At 36.7% G+C, this 15,863-nt stretch overlaps 1 protein-coding gene across 2 annotated transcripts in view; it reads right to left on the bottom strand.

Annotated features, from left to right (window-relative positions):
• AKAP7 (A-kinase anchoring protein 7) overlaps positions 1-15,863 on the bottom strand; it is a 125,528-nt gene that overhangs the window by 41,368 nt on the left and 68,297 nt on the right. For both annotated transcript variants that reach the window (XM_018053219.1, XM_018053218.1), the window contains exon 7: positions 15,423-15,570. In XM_018053219.1, coding sequence (XP_017908708.1) covers positions 15,423-15,570 — 148 coding nt within the window. The remainder of the gene's footprint in view (positions 1-15,422; positions 15,571-15,863) is intronic.

Here is a 15,863-nt window from a genome sequence, read left to right as displayed (position 1 = left end):
GAAATCTGAGTTTAACAACTTATAGAAACAAATGAGAAAGAAAATAAAAGGTAAATGTTCCTTTACTCAAAAGAAGGGAGACAAAGAGAACATAAAATCATGAAGTGTAAACAGAGGGGGGATAATGCTTTATCCCTCCAAATTCTGGAACCAAGCCTTAGGAGATGTGCCTTTAAGCACAGAAGACACACTTCAGGAAGACTTCCTTATAAAATAGGTAGCACGCTTATGGAAACTGTTATGCCAAGAAACGTCACCATTTCAGTGAAAAGGTACATAAGTTCAAAAGGGCTTGGCAATTGATGGAAATACAATTCACGAAAATTGGGATGTTTTGGAATATATCACAATTTTTAATGTTGACATCAGGGTACCAAAAAAACAAACAGCAAACCTGGGCTTGAAAAAGCTGAATGGACTTACTCAATACTGTTTTGTTTCTTTATGTTCCCGTAAAACCCAATTTCAGTTTTCAATAATCAATCCACAGTAAGCATATATCTATCATACAGATGTGCTCCCATTTTTCAATCATGCTACATCTGTGTAGTCATTCTGTACCCAAAGCGCAAGGTTCTGAAACTACAACATTATATATCGATGCTTGAAACCTGTTCTTATGAGTATCTGTCTGCAAGGGAAAAAGACTGAAAAATTATAACTGAAAAGCCTTAAGGATGGTCTGTAAATCTCACTGGTGAAGCCCTTTTAAGTTACCAGGTAAAAGAACCTTGATCTCACCAAAATGTGGAAGCCAAGAATTATTTTTTACCATTATTCCTGTTTAGTCATATTTTCAACAAAGACTTTTTAACTTCTCTCTACAGTGCTTTAGCAGTTTTTCTCAAAAACTGAAAGTTATAGGTATTTCAAACTGCCATATGCTCTACAATTTCAGTATGTAATTGGAAAGAGAAAGTGTTTTTTCATATATGCGAAAAACATACCCTGTACAGCATATGTGCATTTAGGAAAAAAGAGGAAGCAAGCAGACAATCGGAGCTGCACAAGGAGTCCTTCCTTATCAATTGCAGCGTCCTTCCCAACCTCTGCTGACGCATGCCTGCCGAGGGCCAGTTTTCAAATGCCTCCTCCATGCTTATCATTCAGTCGGTTCTTTTCTAAGTATGTAGCCCAACCTTAAACAGTGGATGTAGTTGAAGCCTTTTCCTTAATGGTGAGAATAAATTAGGGCGGATGATCTATTTCCCTGCTCAGAGAACAGACAGCAGTAGGTCTGGGAGAAGGCTGAGAAGTTATAATGTGTTTATACACAGACACCTTGAATTTATATTACACCGTTTATCAAATCTATCTGATTCCAGGCACTATTTATGAAGCACTGAGTATGTGCTAACATGATAATCACATCAGCTCTCGGGGTGAAGGTAACTCTTGAATCGGGGGGTGCTGCCAGAGTAGGTGAGAGAGAAAGCCTGGGCCAAAGGAGGGCAGGAGGCCTGCATGTGTAGGCACGATGAAGGGAGCAGGAGAAAGCCCAGAATTCACATTGTGAAAATCCTAGTCGGCAGTTTTATGAAGGCAAAGCAGCACCAGGGGGACAAAGGCCTGTAACAGTCATCTACTCTAGACAGATACTCTTCAGGTCTGCATTTTACAGTCTGTCCTTCTTTGCAGGCAGTAACAATGAATTCACAAAAGCTGACAGGAGTTACTTACTCACAGGCAAGTTGAATGTTTGCATGTTAAAACCTATTTTAAAAAAGGAAGTAGAGAATACACTTAATCTGCTGGCCAGTATTTGTATTATCCGATATGGCTGCTTTCTCATTCAAGTGCCTTTAATCCTCTAATGCCATGCACCTTTCAGAGAGAAAGACACATCCTTCAGGGGAAGAAAAAAAAATATTTCAAAAAGCTAACCAATAAGTAATGAGTTTATCTGTAGTTTAACAGTGTAAACAACACAAAATTTGGTTTTACAGTTCTCAACTTATTGGGTTTTTTCCCCACAGGTCCTAATTCTTTACATAGACTATCCTCAAATCTATATTTAGCTCTGAAAGTGGTTCACTGTTTGTCTTGATTCACTGACAGCACAACAGTCAGTCACGTTTCCTGCAATGTAAAGCATCTGAAGACTTCAAATAAGGGGTGCTTTAATGACTCAGGATATAATTAATAATTCTTTTTTCCCTCTAATAACACAAAGTAATACAGAAGAATGATAAGGAATATATATGAAGATAATGAAAAAGATGATGAAAATATAACGATAAGATAAAAGATAATGAAAAGAAAATTTTCTTATACTAGATGCAATACGGTTAAATCAAGATTGGTTTTGGCAGGTCTCAGGACCTGTCATGATCCACCAAGGCCTAGGCTGACATTCATCTGGTACACTATGTCAGTATTCTTTCTGTTGATAGATTTAACCATAAAGTTTTAGTAACTATCAGAACTGTGTTTAAATATACATAAAACACTGAGTCTATTTTCTGCTAATACATTCTGTAATTCACATCCAAAATGTGTTATATCTGTTAGGATGCATTCAGCTGCAAGTAACAAGAAACTCTTGATTCAGATGGTTAAGAATTTTTTTAAATGTCAGTACCCCCTATAATCTAAGGTAGAGTTGCTCTAGGTTGGTTAATTCTGTGACTTAAGAAGATCATCAAGGAGGGTTTGGGAAGCAGGTTCTAGAGGGAGGAGATATATGAATACTTATGGCTGACTCACGTTGCTGTATGGCGGAAACCAACACAACATTGTAAAGCAATTATCCTCAAATTAAAAATAAATTTAAAAAAGAAGAAGATCATCAAGAGTCATGTTCCAGTCTCCCGTACTCGGCATATCAGGTGTGAAGTCCCCTAGTGTCCCTATGGTTAAGATGCTGCTAAGTCCAGGGTCACATGTATATTCAACAATTTCCAGCTAAAAATAATGATGTCCTCTTCCCAACAAATTATGCATCAGCAAAAAAACTTTTTGCTGGGATCCCAAGCAGACTTGCCCTCACTTATCAGAACTGGGTCACATGCCACTTCCTAATCACTGGCAAGAAGAATAGGGCCAATCACCTGAAGGGCTAAAGTGGAGCCCATGTGCTCTGAAGTTCACTGTCTCACAGGGAAGGAAGGGCTCTGCCAACCAGGAACCAGGATGGGAAGAAAATGGACTTAGAACAGGCAAACCCCTGTGGCTTCTAGAGTTTTATATTTAACTTTTAATAGAAATGTGGTATCTACTGTTTGGTCTGTTTAAAATTAGAAAAGTGGGACTTCCCTGGTGGTCCACTTCACTAGGTTAGGTTCACATTGTACCCTGCCAATACAGCGGACACGGGTTCAATCCCTGATCCAGGAAGATTTCACATGCTGTGGGGCAACTAAGCCCGTGTGCCACAACTACTAAAGCCCCTGCACTCTAGAGCCCATGGTCTGCAACAAGAGAAGCCACCACAATGAGAAGCCCTCGCACAGCAACTAGACAGCAGCCCTGGCTTACCGCAACTAGAGAAAGCCCACTCACAGCAATGAAGACCCAGCGCAGCCAAAAATAAAATAATTTAAAAATGTTTTTTAATTAGAAAAATGATTGAAAAGGTCTAAATAATTCTGAGCAAAGAAAAAGTCCTGAAAAGTAAGTCATCGATAAAGGGTGGCATGCTAATTTTGTTAAACACCTATCCTATACAGACAAACGAATGCCATACTTAGGCCTTCCCTGGTGGCTCAGCTGGTAAAGAATATGCCTGCAATGCGGGAGACCTGGGTTCAATTCCTGGGGTGGGAAGATCCCCTGAAGAAGGGAACAGTGATCCACTCCAGTATTCCAGCCTGGAGAATTCCATGGCCTGTACAGTCCATGGGGTCACAAAGAGTCAGACACGACTGAGTGACTTTCACTCACTCATGCCATACTTACAAACTAAATTCTTGCTAGAAATGCATAGTTGGGGCACAACTGTGAACTCTCTTTCTCTAAAGTGTATTAGGTTAAGACTGACTTAAGTAAAAGCTCTGGATATTATGGGAGCTGTTAGCAATGAAAATATATTTGGCAGCTACGGTTCCCTGGTATGAACCATGTGATAATCAAATGTAGTTTCCTTTACTCATAGCCAGAACCAAAACAAAACATTTCCCTGAATACCTTAGTCAATATAAGATCAAACAGAGCCACAGCTCACGAACTGACAAAATGCTGTTCTTTCTGTTAGCAACAGTTATTGCTTTAGGTATTTTATACAAAACATAAATAACACTATACTGTGTTTTTTTCATAGCCCCCAAAATAATAAAGTCCATTTTCTATCTTTACCATTGTATTTACATACATAAATTACACATAAATATGTATATGTAATATAAAATATTGCAGCTCAGTGGTAAAGAATCTGCCTGTCAATGCGGGAAACAGGAGACGCAGGTTCGATTCTTGGGTCAGGAAGATTCCCTAGAGTAGGAAATGGCAACCCTCCAGTATTCTTGCCTGGGAAATTCCATGGACAGAGAAGCCTGGCAGGCTGCAGTTCTTGGGGTGGCAAAAAGCTGGACATGACTGAGTGACTGAGCATGCATACAAAGGTATCTGATGGCTAAATACATGTATGTGTATGCATGTGTGTATATACATGCATTTTATTTATATATAGTATTTTTATTTTTGAAAGATACCAGTGTTAATACCATGCTAATTTAAGGAAAGCATTAGAAATAAAGCAAATTTATAATAATCCGAGTGGGTGTTCTGATGTCAGGAATAAACACTGTTACAATAAGTATTCTAATATAACTATTACTGCTGTTAATCTTAGTAACTAACATTTTTATAACTTTATGTCAGGCACTGTGCTAAGTACTTTTAAAACATTAATATACTAGCTTGGTAAAAAAAAAAAAATGTTCTCAGGCAATTAGGTGATGTGATGGGCCAGTTACCCATAATGTTTGGCAATCAGAAGGCTTTCCTAACATTAATTTCCTATATCTTAATGGTTCCCTTTGACTGCAGACTCTGCCCTCTAATCATTTCATTCATTTATTTTCCTTTTTATCTGGAATTCAATATTTACTTTCATGTTTCCTAAAATACACTTAAAGGCTATACACATGTATCATAAAATATCATAAATTATCACTATATCATTCTAGCAGTGATGTTTAATGTGTCAGTTAAATTTACCACATAGCACTACCCCTTTCATATGTAAGATTCCCAAGGCATCTAATATAAATCATAAGGTTTGAAACCAGACCAACAGATGGTTGGATTTTCAAAACACCCTTCACAGCTGCCACTTTGTGTTAGCATCAGATTAATAACTGATATACCTGTTAAAATACAGTGAGCCATCACTAAGATTAATTTGCTCAGTTACTTATCTTGCAACTTCCTCTAATTCAAGCAGATGTAAAAAAGTAAGCTGGGAATTCCAACTATTAGTTCTCTTTCATTTTTATTTGGGCTTAACAATGAAATTTCAAATAATTTCTTTTTAGTAGACAGGTTTCATCAGGGAAACTTTCTTACAGGTTTCATCAAGAAAACCTGTAAAAAGAGAACTATTAGATTATAAAAAGGAATAAGACTGGCATTTGAAATATAATATTCTACCATGTCAAAGGTTCTGCTTTTCAAGAACATTATGATATCTAGGTAGGATGACATAAGTCTCAGTTAAACCAGGATAACTTGGTTTTCTTGGTTTTCTTCTAACTCAGCAAAGTACACTTCCAAGGGTACTATTTCAATGGTAAATTACATGGTCACACAATTTATGTGCCGTAGAGTAAATAATTAAATACTTTGCACTCAGCTCTTATTAAATTACATGATAATTCTGAACAGGGAAAATTTCTAGCAGCTAAAGTTTTCAAGTGAAAAAACAACGTACAGTTCCCTTATGTGATAAACGGTCTTTTTACTTTTCCTTCTTCTAACATGCTTGAAACAGATTCACCTTAAACAGTCTAAGTACAGATGAAATTTTCTTAATCATTTCCCTGTCAGTCTGTGCAAAAGAAAACAAGACCAAAATTTTTGGCCCTGTCCACCACAAAAGAGGCATTCCTATATTCCTATAGAATATAAATTTCACATAATATGATTTTAACATATCATTTCACATCAATATGCTATTGTCAGTCTTGGGTATTTTTCTCCTTGTCACATTTTTAACCACAGGATGCTAAAATGGAAATTTTAAAGGGATGAAAAAAAAATTAAGGAGAGAGGAATCTAACCTGTTTATATTTTATAGAGAGATAACTGAGTACCCTGTTATCTGATAACAGTAGCCTGTTAATCAAAATTAATCTGTTCAAAGAAACAGTTGGAAATATTGATCAAAATTAAGCTTGGAGAGTTGTCTGAGGAATAAATATTTTCATAGTTTTCTTGGATATATGTACTAAAGCAAAAGTTCTTAAATGTTTTGGCCTCAAGATTCTGCTACACTGTTAATACTTATCTACAATCTCTCCCTAACAAGAGCTTTTGTTTATTTGGTATATTTACTACATTAGAAATTAAAAGATTTTTAAATGTACTTCATTCTTTTCAAATTATCAACGATAAATTCACTATATATATAATGTCATCACAAATGTTTTGTGAAAATAACTATATTTTTAATTAAAATTTTATAGAGAGATGAATGGCATTATTTTACATTCTTGTGACTTTCTTTAATGTCTGGCTTAATCAAAGATTTATCCTTATATCTTTTTCTGCATTCAATCTGTTGCAATATGTTGTTTCATTTGAAGTATAAGAAAAATCCAGCCTCACAGAGAAGTATATTTGAAAAAGGCAGGAGAATAACAACCTTTTCAGATAATTGTGGACATTCTTCTTTGATATTACACTGAAACTCAACAAGCTGTAGTTTCTTAAAGCTTAATTGCAATGTTGAATCTTAAAATGAATCAATAAACTTTCATACTCTTTACAGTCAAATCTTTTGGGCTATCTTGAATATTAATGGATCTTTTATCCACACGTCTTTGTAACAACATGCATCAGTCATTTTAAAAATACAAATTCACTGAGTTACAAAGATTCTCCATATTTTGACATATTTCATTATATAACATCAAAAAATTCATTAATATCACATCTTCTTACTAGGAAAGTCTGGATTACAAAGAGGAGCAAGTAAATGTCTGAGGGAAAGGAAATTTTCAGTATCTTGATAATGATAATGGTTTCACAGGTGCATACATATGTTAAAAACTCATCAACTTATACACTTTAAACAGGTACAAATTTTGAGTATAAGTTATACCTCAAAAAAGTAAAAACAAAGTTTGATAGATAAAAACAACCTGGGAAAATTGAGTTCCTTATTCTACTCTGCTCTTTATGTATAAAATTTTCCATTAAAAAAAGTGGGGAAGTTTAGGAATCTGTCTACTCACAGTAATAGACCAGTTTTCTTAAATTCTCACTATTGTCTGAAAGATTGAGTTTTATTATTAGCGGTAAATGATATCAGTTTTCTTTGCTGTGACAGGTTTATTTCTTTTCAAGAAAACTGCTGCCAAATACCCAAATGTGGAAACAAAAAATGTCTAAGGGGTCCTTTTTCGAGAAAAAAATGGTGTTCCATGAAGGGAAGTGGCGACCTTAGCTTGCAGCTTAAACAACCACACTGTGCTTTTCCTTGAGTCAACCTCCCACTTCAATATATGGAGGCGCTTTATGAGCACCTCTCAGTTTTGTTACATAAATATTAAAAAGATACATGCTCAAAGGTAGAGATTAAATATAGAGATTAAATACAATTAATAATTATTACTACTCAGCAAGAACATTCTTAGGTTAAATTGGCTTTTTTTTTTTTTTTGCAACTGCTTTGATTCACACTGGTCACCCACGGTTTTACCCACCAATGCTATTGCATCATCAGTGTAAATCTTAATCCCAAAAGAAAAGGCAAATAATATCTTAGTATTATTATAAAAGTAGTTTTGCCCTCGCACAGACCCTAAAAGTATCTCAGGGCCTGCCAAGGATCCATGGATCAATCTTTGTGAACTAAAGTGAACTAAAAATCATTTTTCAAGAGTTTAAAGCTCAACAAAAGTATAACGTTACAAATTATTAGACTATTAAATCACTCAGAAGATAAGCACAATGAAATACATTTTTACTAATAAAAATAAATGATCTGATGAGAAAAAAACAGATATTTAAACAAATATATTTTGCCAATACCCTCACCTACTAAGTAGACCTTTAAGTGGGTGTATGACATTTTAGCAATATAAACACTTTCAAATTAAACATTTTAGAAATTTATTACTTATCACTTAAATGACAAAGGCTCAGATTTAAGGATTCTAGAAAGCTCAAAGATTGGTGTCCTAGCTATGCCTCTCACCCAGGGAAGAAAAACTGCTGACTTCCTTTTCCCTCCCACTCTTGACCCATCAATCAGTGGGTCAATTACAGTGACAACATTACCTTCCATAGCGAAGATCCCCATGCTTACATACCAAACTGGGCAAGATCCAGAGCTTTTGGAGCTCTGCCTTGGCCACAAATGGTAAATGAGCACTTAAGATTGGGACACCAAAGTCAAATCTGAGGGTCTCCTTGGACATAACCCCCAAAAGTCGTTTTTGTTTGGCTGAACCACCACCTACATAGGACCAATGGGAATCACTGGATGAACCATGACAAGCCTTTAAAGACTGACAAGATTGGCCTGAGTTGTCTAGCTCTTTGAACAGTGATTCTCAAAAAGCAGGGACATCTGGATAGAATAAATTCATTGACTCAGCTCACCCAGAATTCTCCCTAGTGTTTCCGCCCATAAAATCTGAGTCTGGTGTCTTGTTAGTCTGACTGGTTTGACACTGGATACATCCTGCTGACTCAGCTGTACTGACTCTGACCTACTGACCATAACTCTTCTCGTCCAGCGCCACATCTGCACAGGCCTTCTTGCTTCTACTTCAGCCAAGCCCCCCACTGCCTCTTCTGTAGTCCGGAACTATTTGAAGGGCTTAGCTTTAAGATCCAATCTTGTGTCCTTATGTTGAGTATTAAACTCCACCCTCTTTTTATCCCACATCTATCTACTCAGTCTCCTTTATCACATATTCACTGACTTAGTATATTCAACTGTGCCCACCTCCTTTCCCAGCTCCTCAAACACATAAACCTTCCTCAGCTACCTAGACTATAAACTCAAAGTTCCTCCTATCATTAATATTACTATCATCCTACCACTTAATATTATCACTAATACCACCTCTGCTCTGCCCTGCCTCCTAATGCACTGCTTCTCTCCCCTGTAAACTGTACCTATTTTTCCTGGACAGTGTCCTTTCTCTACTATCCATCTCATCCTATTTATCCAAGCCCTGAAACTCCCCATCCCCAGCTCTCCTATAAGCTAAAGTTATATGCTTCTTCTGCTGCGTCCTATCAAAACCCATCATTGTTATGGATGAAGCTCTATTCACCTTCTCCTCCTCCCTCTCCATTTTTCAGAGGTAGTCTTCGCTCCCCAGTGACACTGTATACTCTTAAGGACTATGTCTTACACTTCTCTGTATCTCGTGAGACCCAAGAGGAGTACATACATCGTACACACTCGATAACATTTATTAAATTAATGATGAGTAATTATTATTAAACAGCTGGGGTTCTCAGAAAATCATATTTGTACCTCTGCTTGCCGAAGTTATAAAGAAGTACACAGGCCTGAAAAAAAAAAAAACAAAAACCTTCTAGACCTTTCCAAATTCTCCACTGCCTCCTATGAGAAATATCTGACAGCTGAAAGTAAACTAGTCTTTGCAAGCACTAAATTGCTCATCAATCTTCCAAAGGGTGTCATTTAGTCAATTACTTTCCCAAAGGAAATATAAATGGAACAGAGCTGCCAGGGAAAAATTAATACACCCAACTCTAGTAAGTAGCTCACAGAGAAAAGCTTTCACCACCCTAGGACATCTGAGCTATATTTCATTCCTGGATTCACCAGGAAGGACTGGTTTTACACTTAAAAAAAAAAAAAAAAAAACTGTATTTTAAATGATTAATGAATGCAGTTAGGTTTGCAAGAAGTTACAGCTCAATATTAAGCATATTATCAACCAAATTTTTGAATTTGGTTGAATTAAAAAGTAGTACTTTTCCCTTGCATCTGAATATATGACTATTGCCTCCATAACCTACCAAACTTCTCCCTAAGACTCCACATAAAGATGCACAATGTCAGAACTTGGAGAGGAAAATGCTCAGCATGGAAACGTAACGCAGGCCCAGGGAACAGCAGCAGCTGCCAGGAGATCCAAACTCAGATGCTGTCAGGAACCACGGAGGTAGTGGGACTGAGCTAAGCAAATTGTAAAAGAAGAACAAGAGTGAGGGGGTGAGGGGGTGACAAAAGGCAGCTGCTTTCAAGGTGTACCTACTACCCACCCAGGAAATCACTGCATTCAAGATCGTGAAACAGGTGTGGCCATATTTTTTGATTGTTCAAAGGCACCAGAAACTCAGATTTTTTTTAAGTAAAATTACCCCTAAATTGGCAACAATTATAAAAACAAACAAACAAAAACCCTGTGTTAGTCCAGTATTAATACAACATGTTGTAGTTGTTTAATCACTAAGTCGTGTCCGACTCTTTTTGCAAGCCCGTGGACTGTAGCCTGCCAGGCTCCTCTGCCCATGGGATTTCCCAGGCAAGACTACTGGAGTGGCATGTCATTTCCTTCTCCAGGGGATCTTCCCCACCCAGAGATCAAACCTGCATCTCCTGCATTAGCAGGCAGATTCTTTACAACTGAGCCACCAGGGAAGCCCAAGACAACATGAAGGGTTGCTAAGTGGTGATCTTCGGAACACACAGTAAGGTTGCTGCGGCTGCTGCTGCTAAGTCACTTCAGTCGTGTCCGACTCTGTGCGACCCCAGAGACGGCAGCCCACCAGGCTCCCCCGTCCCTGGGATTCTCCAGGCAAGAACACTGGAGTGGGTTGCCACTTCCTTCTCCAATGCATGAAAGTGAAAAGTGAAAGTGAAGTCACTCAGTCGTGTCCAACTCTTAGCGACCCCATGAACAGCCTACCAGGCTCCTCCATCCATGGGATTTTCCAGGCAAGAGTACTGGAGTGGGGTGCCATCGCCTTCTCCAATAGTAAGGTTGGTGGGGTGCAAAAAAAATTCTAAAAAAACCTTCCTAAAACTAAAGCTCTGTTTCACACCCACTTTTAGTAACTGAATTTTTCTTTTTTTCTTTTTGAATTTCTTTCTTAATCTGAGTGTCTGAGTACTTAATTAATGATCACACCAGATAGATGAAAAGCTCAAATGTAAAAGTAACCAAAAAAGCAGAGGAAAATATAAATGAAAATGTATCAAATTTTTAGTGTGAAGATGACTCTAGTCACAATAATTAAAGAAATCACAGAATTTTTGTATCTATAATTTTATAAAACTAAAAAACATCTAATATGAAAAATTTCTTGTGACCAAAACTGAATGCAAAATAAAACCTGGAAAATATCTGAAGCCAGTATAGCAAAAGGCTAATAATCTTTACTCTTAAAAAAAAAATCCTCACAAACTATTAAGAGATACAAGAAGAATGAAATCCAACTCCTGATGGACAAAAATAGCTTGCTGCTGCCAGTTCCTAATACAAAGCAATTTACCCTGTGGGACCAGGGCTGAGACATCTGCAAAACCACACATGGGGTTATGAGTGGGAAACACATATAGTTAAATGAGTTCTCAAAAAAAAACTTTAAAAGCACCAGAGGAAATCACGTGCCACAAAAGACCCAACAAATAGAAGCATTCATACCCAAGGAACTGGATCTTCAAATATGATAAGAATTTTCAAAATTAATTATATTGAAATCATCAAAGAGATAAGTAGAGTTCCCTGTGCTTACATCCATAAGAAGAGCCGAGCAGGAAAATATGATAAAAATCAACTGCAAATCTTGGAAATGAAGCATATAGTCATTGGTATTTTTAAAATATCCTGAACAATATAACTGAAACAGCTGAAAAGAAGATCAGTGATTTGAAATTCAGTATTATCCAAGAATGCACTATTAACAAATTAAGATAGGAAATATGCAAATCTAAAAATTCTCTATCCCCAAAAATTCACATATGTATCTATATATACAGTTTTATGAATAATTTCAGGAGGTTCCCAGAGTTCCTGAAACCCAAATTCTACTCTAGAATTCTGAACACATCTCACGATCATATGAAATCTGTCCCATTCTCTGTATACAACACAATACTGGTTTCAAGGTTCAGGAAACAGACATTATATTTGAATTAGGATCAAATTAAAGAGCAACCATACCAAACGTTAGCCAAATAAATCTGAACAAAAGGGTGGAAGATCTAAAAAACACCTTTCTCCAAAGAAAGCACCCATATGGCTAAAAAGCACATGAAAAATGCTCAACATCACTTATTATTTGACCAAAACTACAAATAAGATATCACCTTACACTGGTCAGGAGGGCTTCCCTGGTGGCTCAGATGGTAAAGAATCCACCTGCGATAAGGGAGACCTGGGTTTGATCCCTGGGTTGGGAAGATCCCCTGGAGGAGGGCATGGCAACCCACTCCAGCATTCTTGCCTGAAGAATTCCATGGACAGAGGAGTCTGGTGGGTTACAGTCCATGGGGTTGCAAAGAGTCAGAAAAGACTGAGAGACTTTCACACTGATAAGAATGGTCATCATCAAAAATCTATTATACAAACAATAAATGCTGGAGAGGCTGTGAAAAAAAGAGAACCCTCCTACACTGATGGTGGGAATGTAAACTGGTACACCCACTATGAAGAACGGTATGGAGACTCGTTAAAAAACTGAAAATAGAGCTACCATAAGATCCTGCAATCCCGTGCCAGGACATGTATCAGGAGAAAACCATGCTTCAAAAAGATACATGCTCTCCAGTGTTCACAACAGCACTATTTACAACAGCCAGGACACAGAAGCAACCCAAATGTCCATCAACAGAGGAATGGATAAAGATGTAGAACATAGACACAATGGATTATCACTAAGCCACAAAAAAGAGAAGGAAATAATGCCACTTGCAGGAACATGGGTGGACCCAGAAACTGTCGAACTGAATGAAGCAAGTTAGACAGAGAAAGACAAGTATGTGGAATCTTAAAAAAAGGGTACAATTGTACAAATGAACTTATCTACAAAACAGAAATAGAGTTACAAATGGTTACCAGAGGGTAAGGGAGGGCGAGGGATAAACTGGGAGATTGGGACTGACATATACACACTACTATATATAAAATACGTAACTAATAAGAAGCCATTGTATATAGCACAGAGGACTCTACTCAATACTCTGCAGTGGCTGAAATGGGCAAAGAATCTGAAAGAGTGGATATATATATTCTCCAGGCAAGAATACTGGAGTGGGTTGCCATTTCCTTCTCCAGGGGATCTTCCCAACCCAGGGATCGAACCCAGGTCTCCTGCATTGCAGGCAGACGCTTTAACCTCTGAGCCACCAGGGAAGCCGGAGATATATAGATATATATGCATAACTGATTCACTTCACTGTACACCTGAAACTAACACAACACTGTAAATCAACTATACTCCAATAAAAAAAATTTTTTTAAGATAATACAAAAAAGAATCTGAACAAGAAATGAAACCCACAAAGAAAGAGTTCTGAATCCTGCCCAATATTTTCTGCTGTAAAACTCGGGTAAGATCAAAAAAATCAGTAATTATCCACAGCAAATATAAGACTCTAGTGTGTATTAAAATTAGTTAATGATTATAAAATAATTATCATTTTCAGTGTCGACATTAATGTTCAGAATGGTAGGAGAATATAGATTATGTGTAACAGGCAAAAACCTTTTTTAAATAATCTTAATGATCCATATGGGTGAAATTTGAAAGAAGCTAAATTACTCTGAATTAGAAAAGGATGAGAGATAAAGAGCCTGAGAGAAAAAGTAGAGAGAAATTGCCTAGGATAAGGGGAGTTTTAGAAACCAAGCTGGAAAAGAGCAGTAAAAGAAAATTCAGTGAGTGGAGCATAGTAATTTGGGGTGAGCTGAACAGAGCTGTATAACAGCAATATTGGAGATCCATGCTGTGAGCTGCATAATGCAGGCCCACAATACCTTCAGTAAAATCTACATATTGCTCTTTTTAAAAAAAAATAGGAGTGGGAGAGGCAATGAAGCACCGAGTTCTCCTTCAAGGTTGGTCTAATGTAATTACAGGGGAGATATGGAAAGCTAGCCAAAATCTGTATTATGCAAGAAGGATTTAAATTTGCTTTTTACAGTGAACCTAAAGAGAAATGTTTGGTCCGCATCAAAACTTTGATGGAAGCCAGCTCTCTTACAGAGGTTCTGAAAACAAAAAAGTCTTCCTTAAAACGCATTTGACATGTTTCAGAACACAGAATTCAAATGACAAACTGAATATCTTCTGTTTAAGAGGGCTAAGATCTTTGGAAGGTAAAAAGGCTTCTCTGATGAGAATTTAGAAATAAAATTGTCTTCTTGAACATTTTTAAAATACTTTCTGTATAATGATTCTTTCAGGATGTATATTTCCATAGGTTTTCTTCAAGCTGACTTTGATGGTGGCAAGAAAGTACCTTGGTTGAAGATCCTTGAGATATTCAGATACATGTTTTTATCTTCTCCATTTTCACATCACTTAAAAAGTATACAAACGATGTTGTCTTGAAGTTCACAATTTTATAAGATTGCCCAGCTTGAAATAGTAAATTTCAATCACAACAGATCAGGTTCCTTTGAAAGACAGCCACATTGCAAACGAGAAATACCCCTGTTCTAGTTTTTCACATTCTTCCTTTGGTGTACATGCTCTCTACTTGGAAACATAACTGTGTATGAATCTGTCTCATCACAAGCCATCTCCCTCATAAGATGACAGAGCATTTATGCATGAATCTTGGTCTCCCCTCAAAACATATTTTTCTTAAGGAAGAAATTGAAAGACAAGTTTTCAGTCTCTGCAGGCCACCTATGCTTTTTCTTCTCAGAGTGAAACTTTCTGGCCTGGCATAGTCTATTCCCAATTAAAAGCAGCAAAGATGAAAATACCTGGCATAGAAGGCTGTGATCATATAGGCCTTCACTGATGAAAATGCTTTCTTCATATTCACAAAATTACACTGAAATGAATTTTGAATCAACATTTCAAGACTTCATGATGATTATATTTTAAAGCACAGAAGTATAAAAACTATAGGTACTTAAATCTTGACTGATAAATATAAACACTAACTATGTTCCACAAAATTTTTAATGTATTATTGTCAAAACATAATGTTTAGGAAAATATGTCACTGAGAAAAACATACAACATAAACAATTGCCAAAACAAAATGATGCTGAAAAAATCAAAACCAAAGATAATTTTTAAATGCCACTCACCAATCACAATTGAAGACTCACAATGATAGTAGCCATTACTTTGCTTTTTCTTCAGCATGGAGCAAAGATCTATACAATGTACCACTTCTTCTCCAAATCTATGGCCGATAAATTTTTCATACAATTTGGGGTCTATTTTTTTCACTCCCTTGAAATGACAAGACAAAATCACATCAATCAATCATTTCATTTAGGCAACCAATTCATATTCATATTCATATCTTTATCACTTTCTGATAGTACATTTTGATATTCAGTCCTGCCTGCTGGCATCTGAAAATAGATACCACAAAATTGCTGTAAAGTTGTTTTTAAAGTCTCTCTGCCTGGAATGAGTTGTATTTTTCTTTTTTAATTGAAGAGTGTTGAGCAAAAATAATAAGGTATATCAAGTTGAAATTTGAGATATCCAGCAAAGAGAAATCATCTCCAAAGACAATG

Source organism: Capra hircus, chromosome 9 (genome assembly GCF_001704415.2).
Source record: "Capra hircus breed San Clemente chromosome 9, ASM170441v1, whole genome shotgun sequence".
Taxonomy (NCBI): domain Eukaryota; kingdom Metazoa; phylum Chordata; class Mammalia; order Artiodactyla; family Bovidae; genus Capra; species Capra hircus.
Note: the sequence above shows the minus strand (reverse complement) of the source record. Positions and strands in the feature narration are given on the sequence as shown.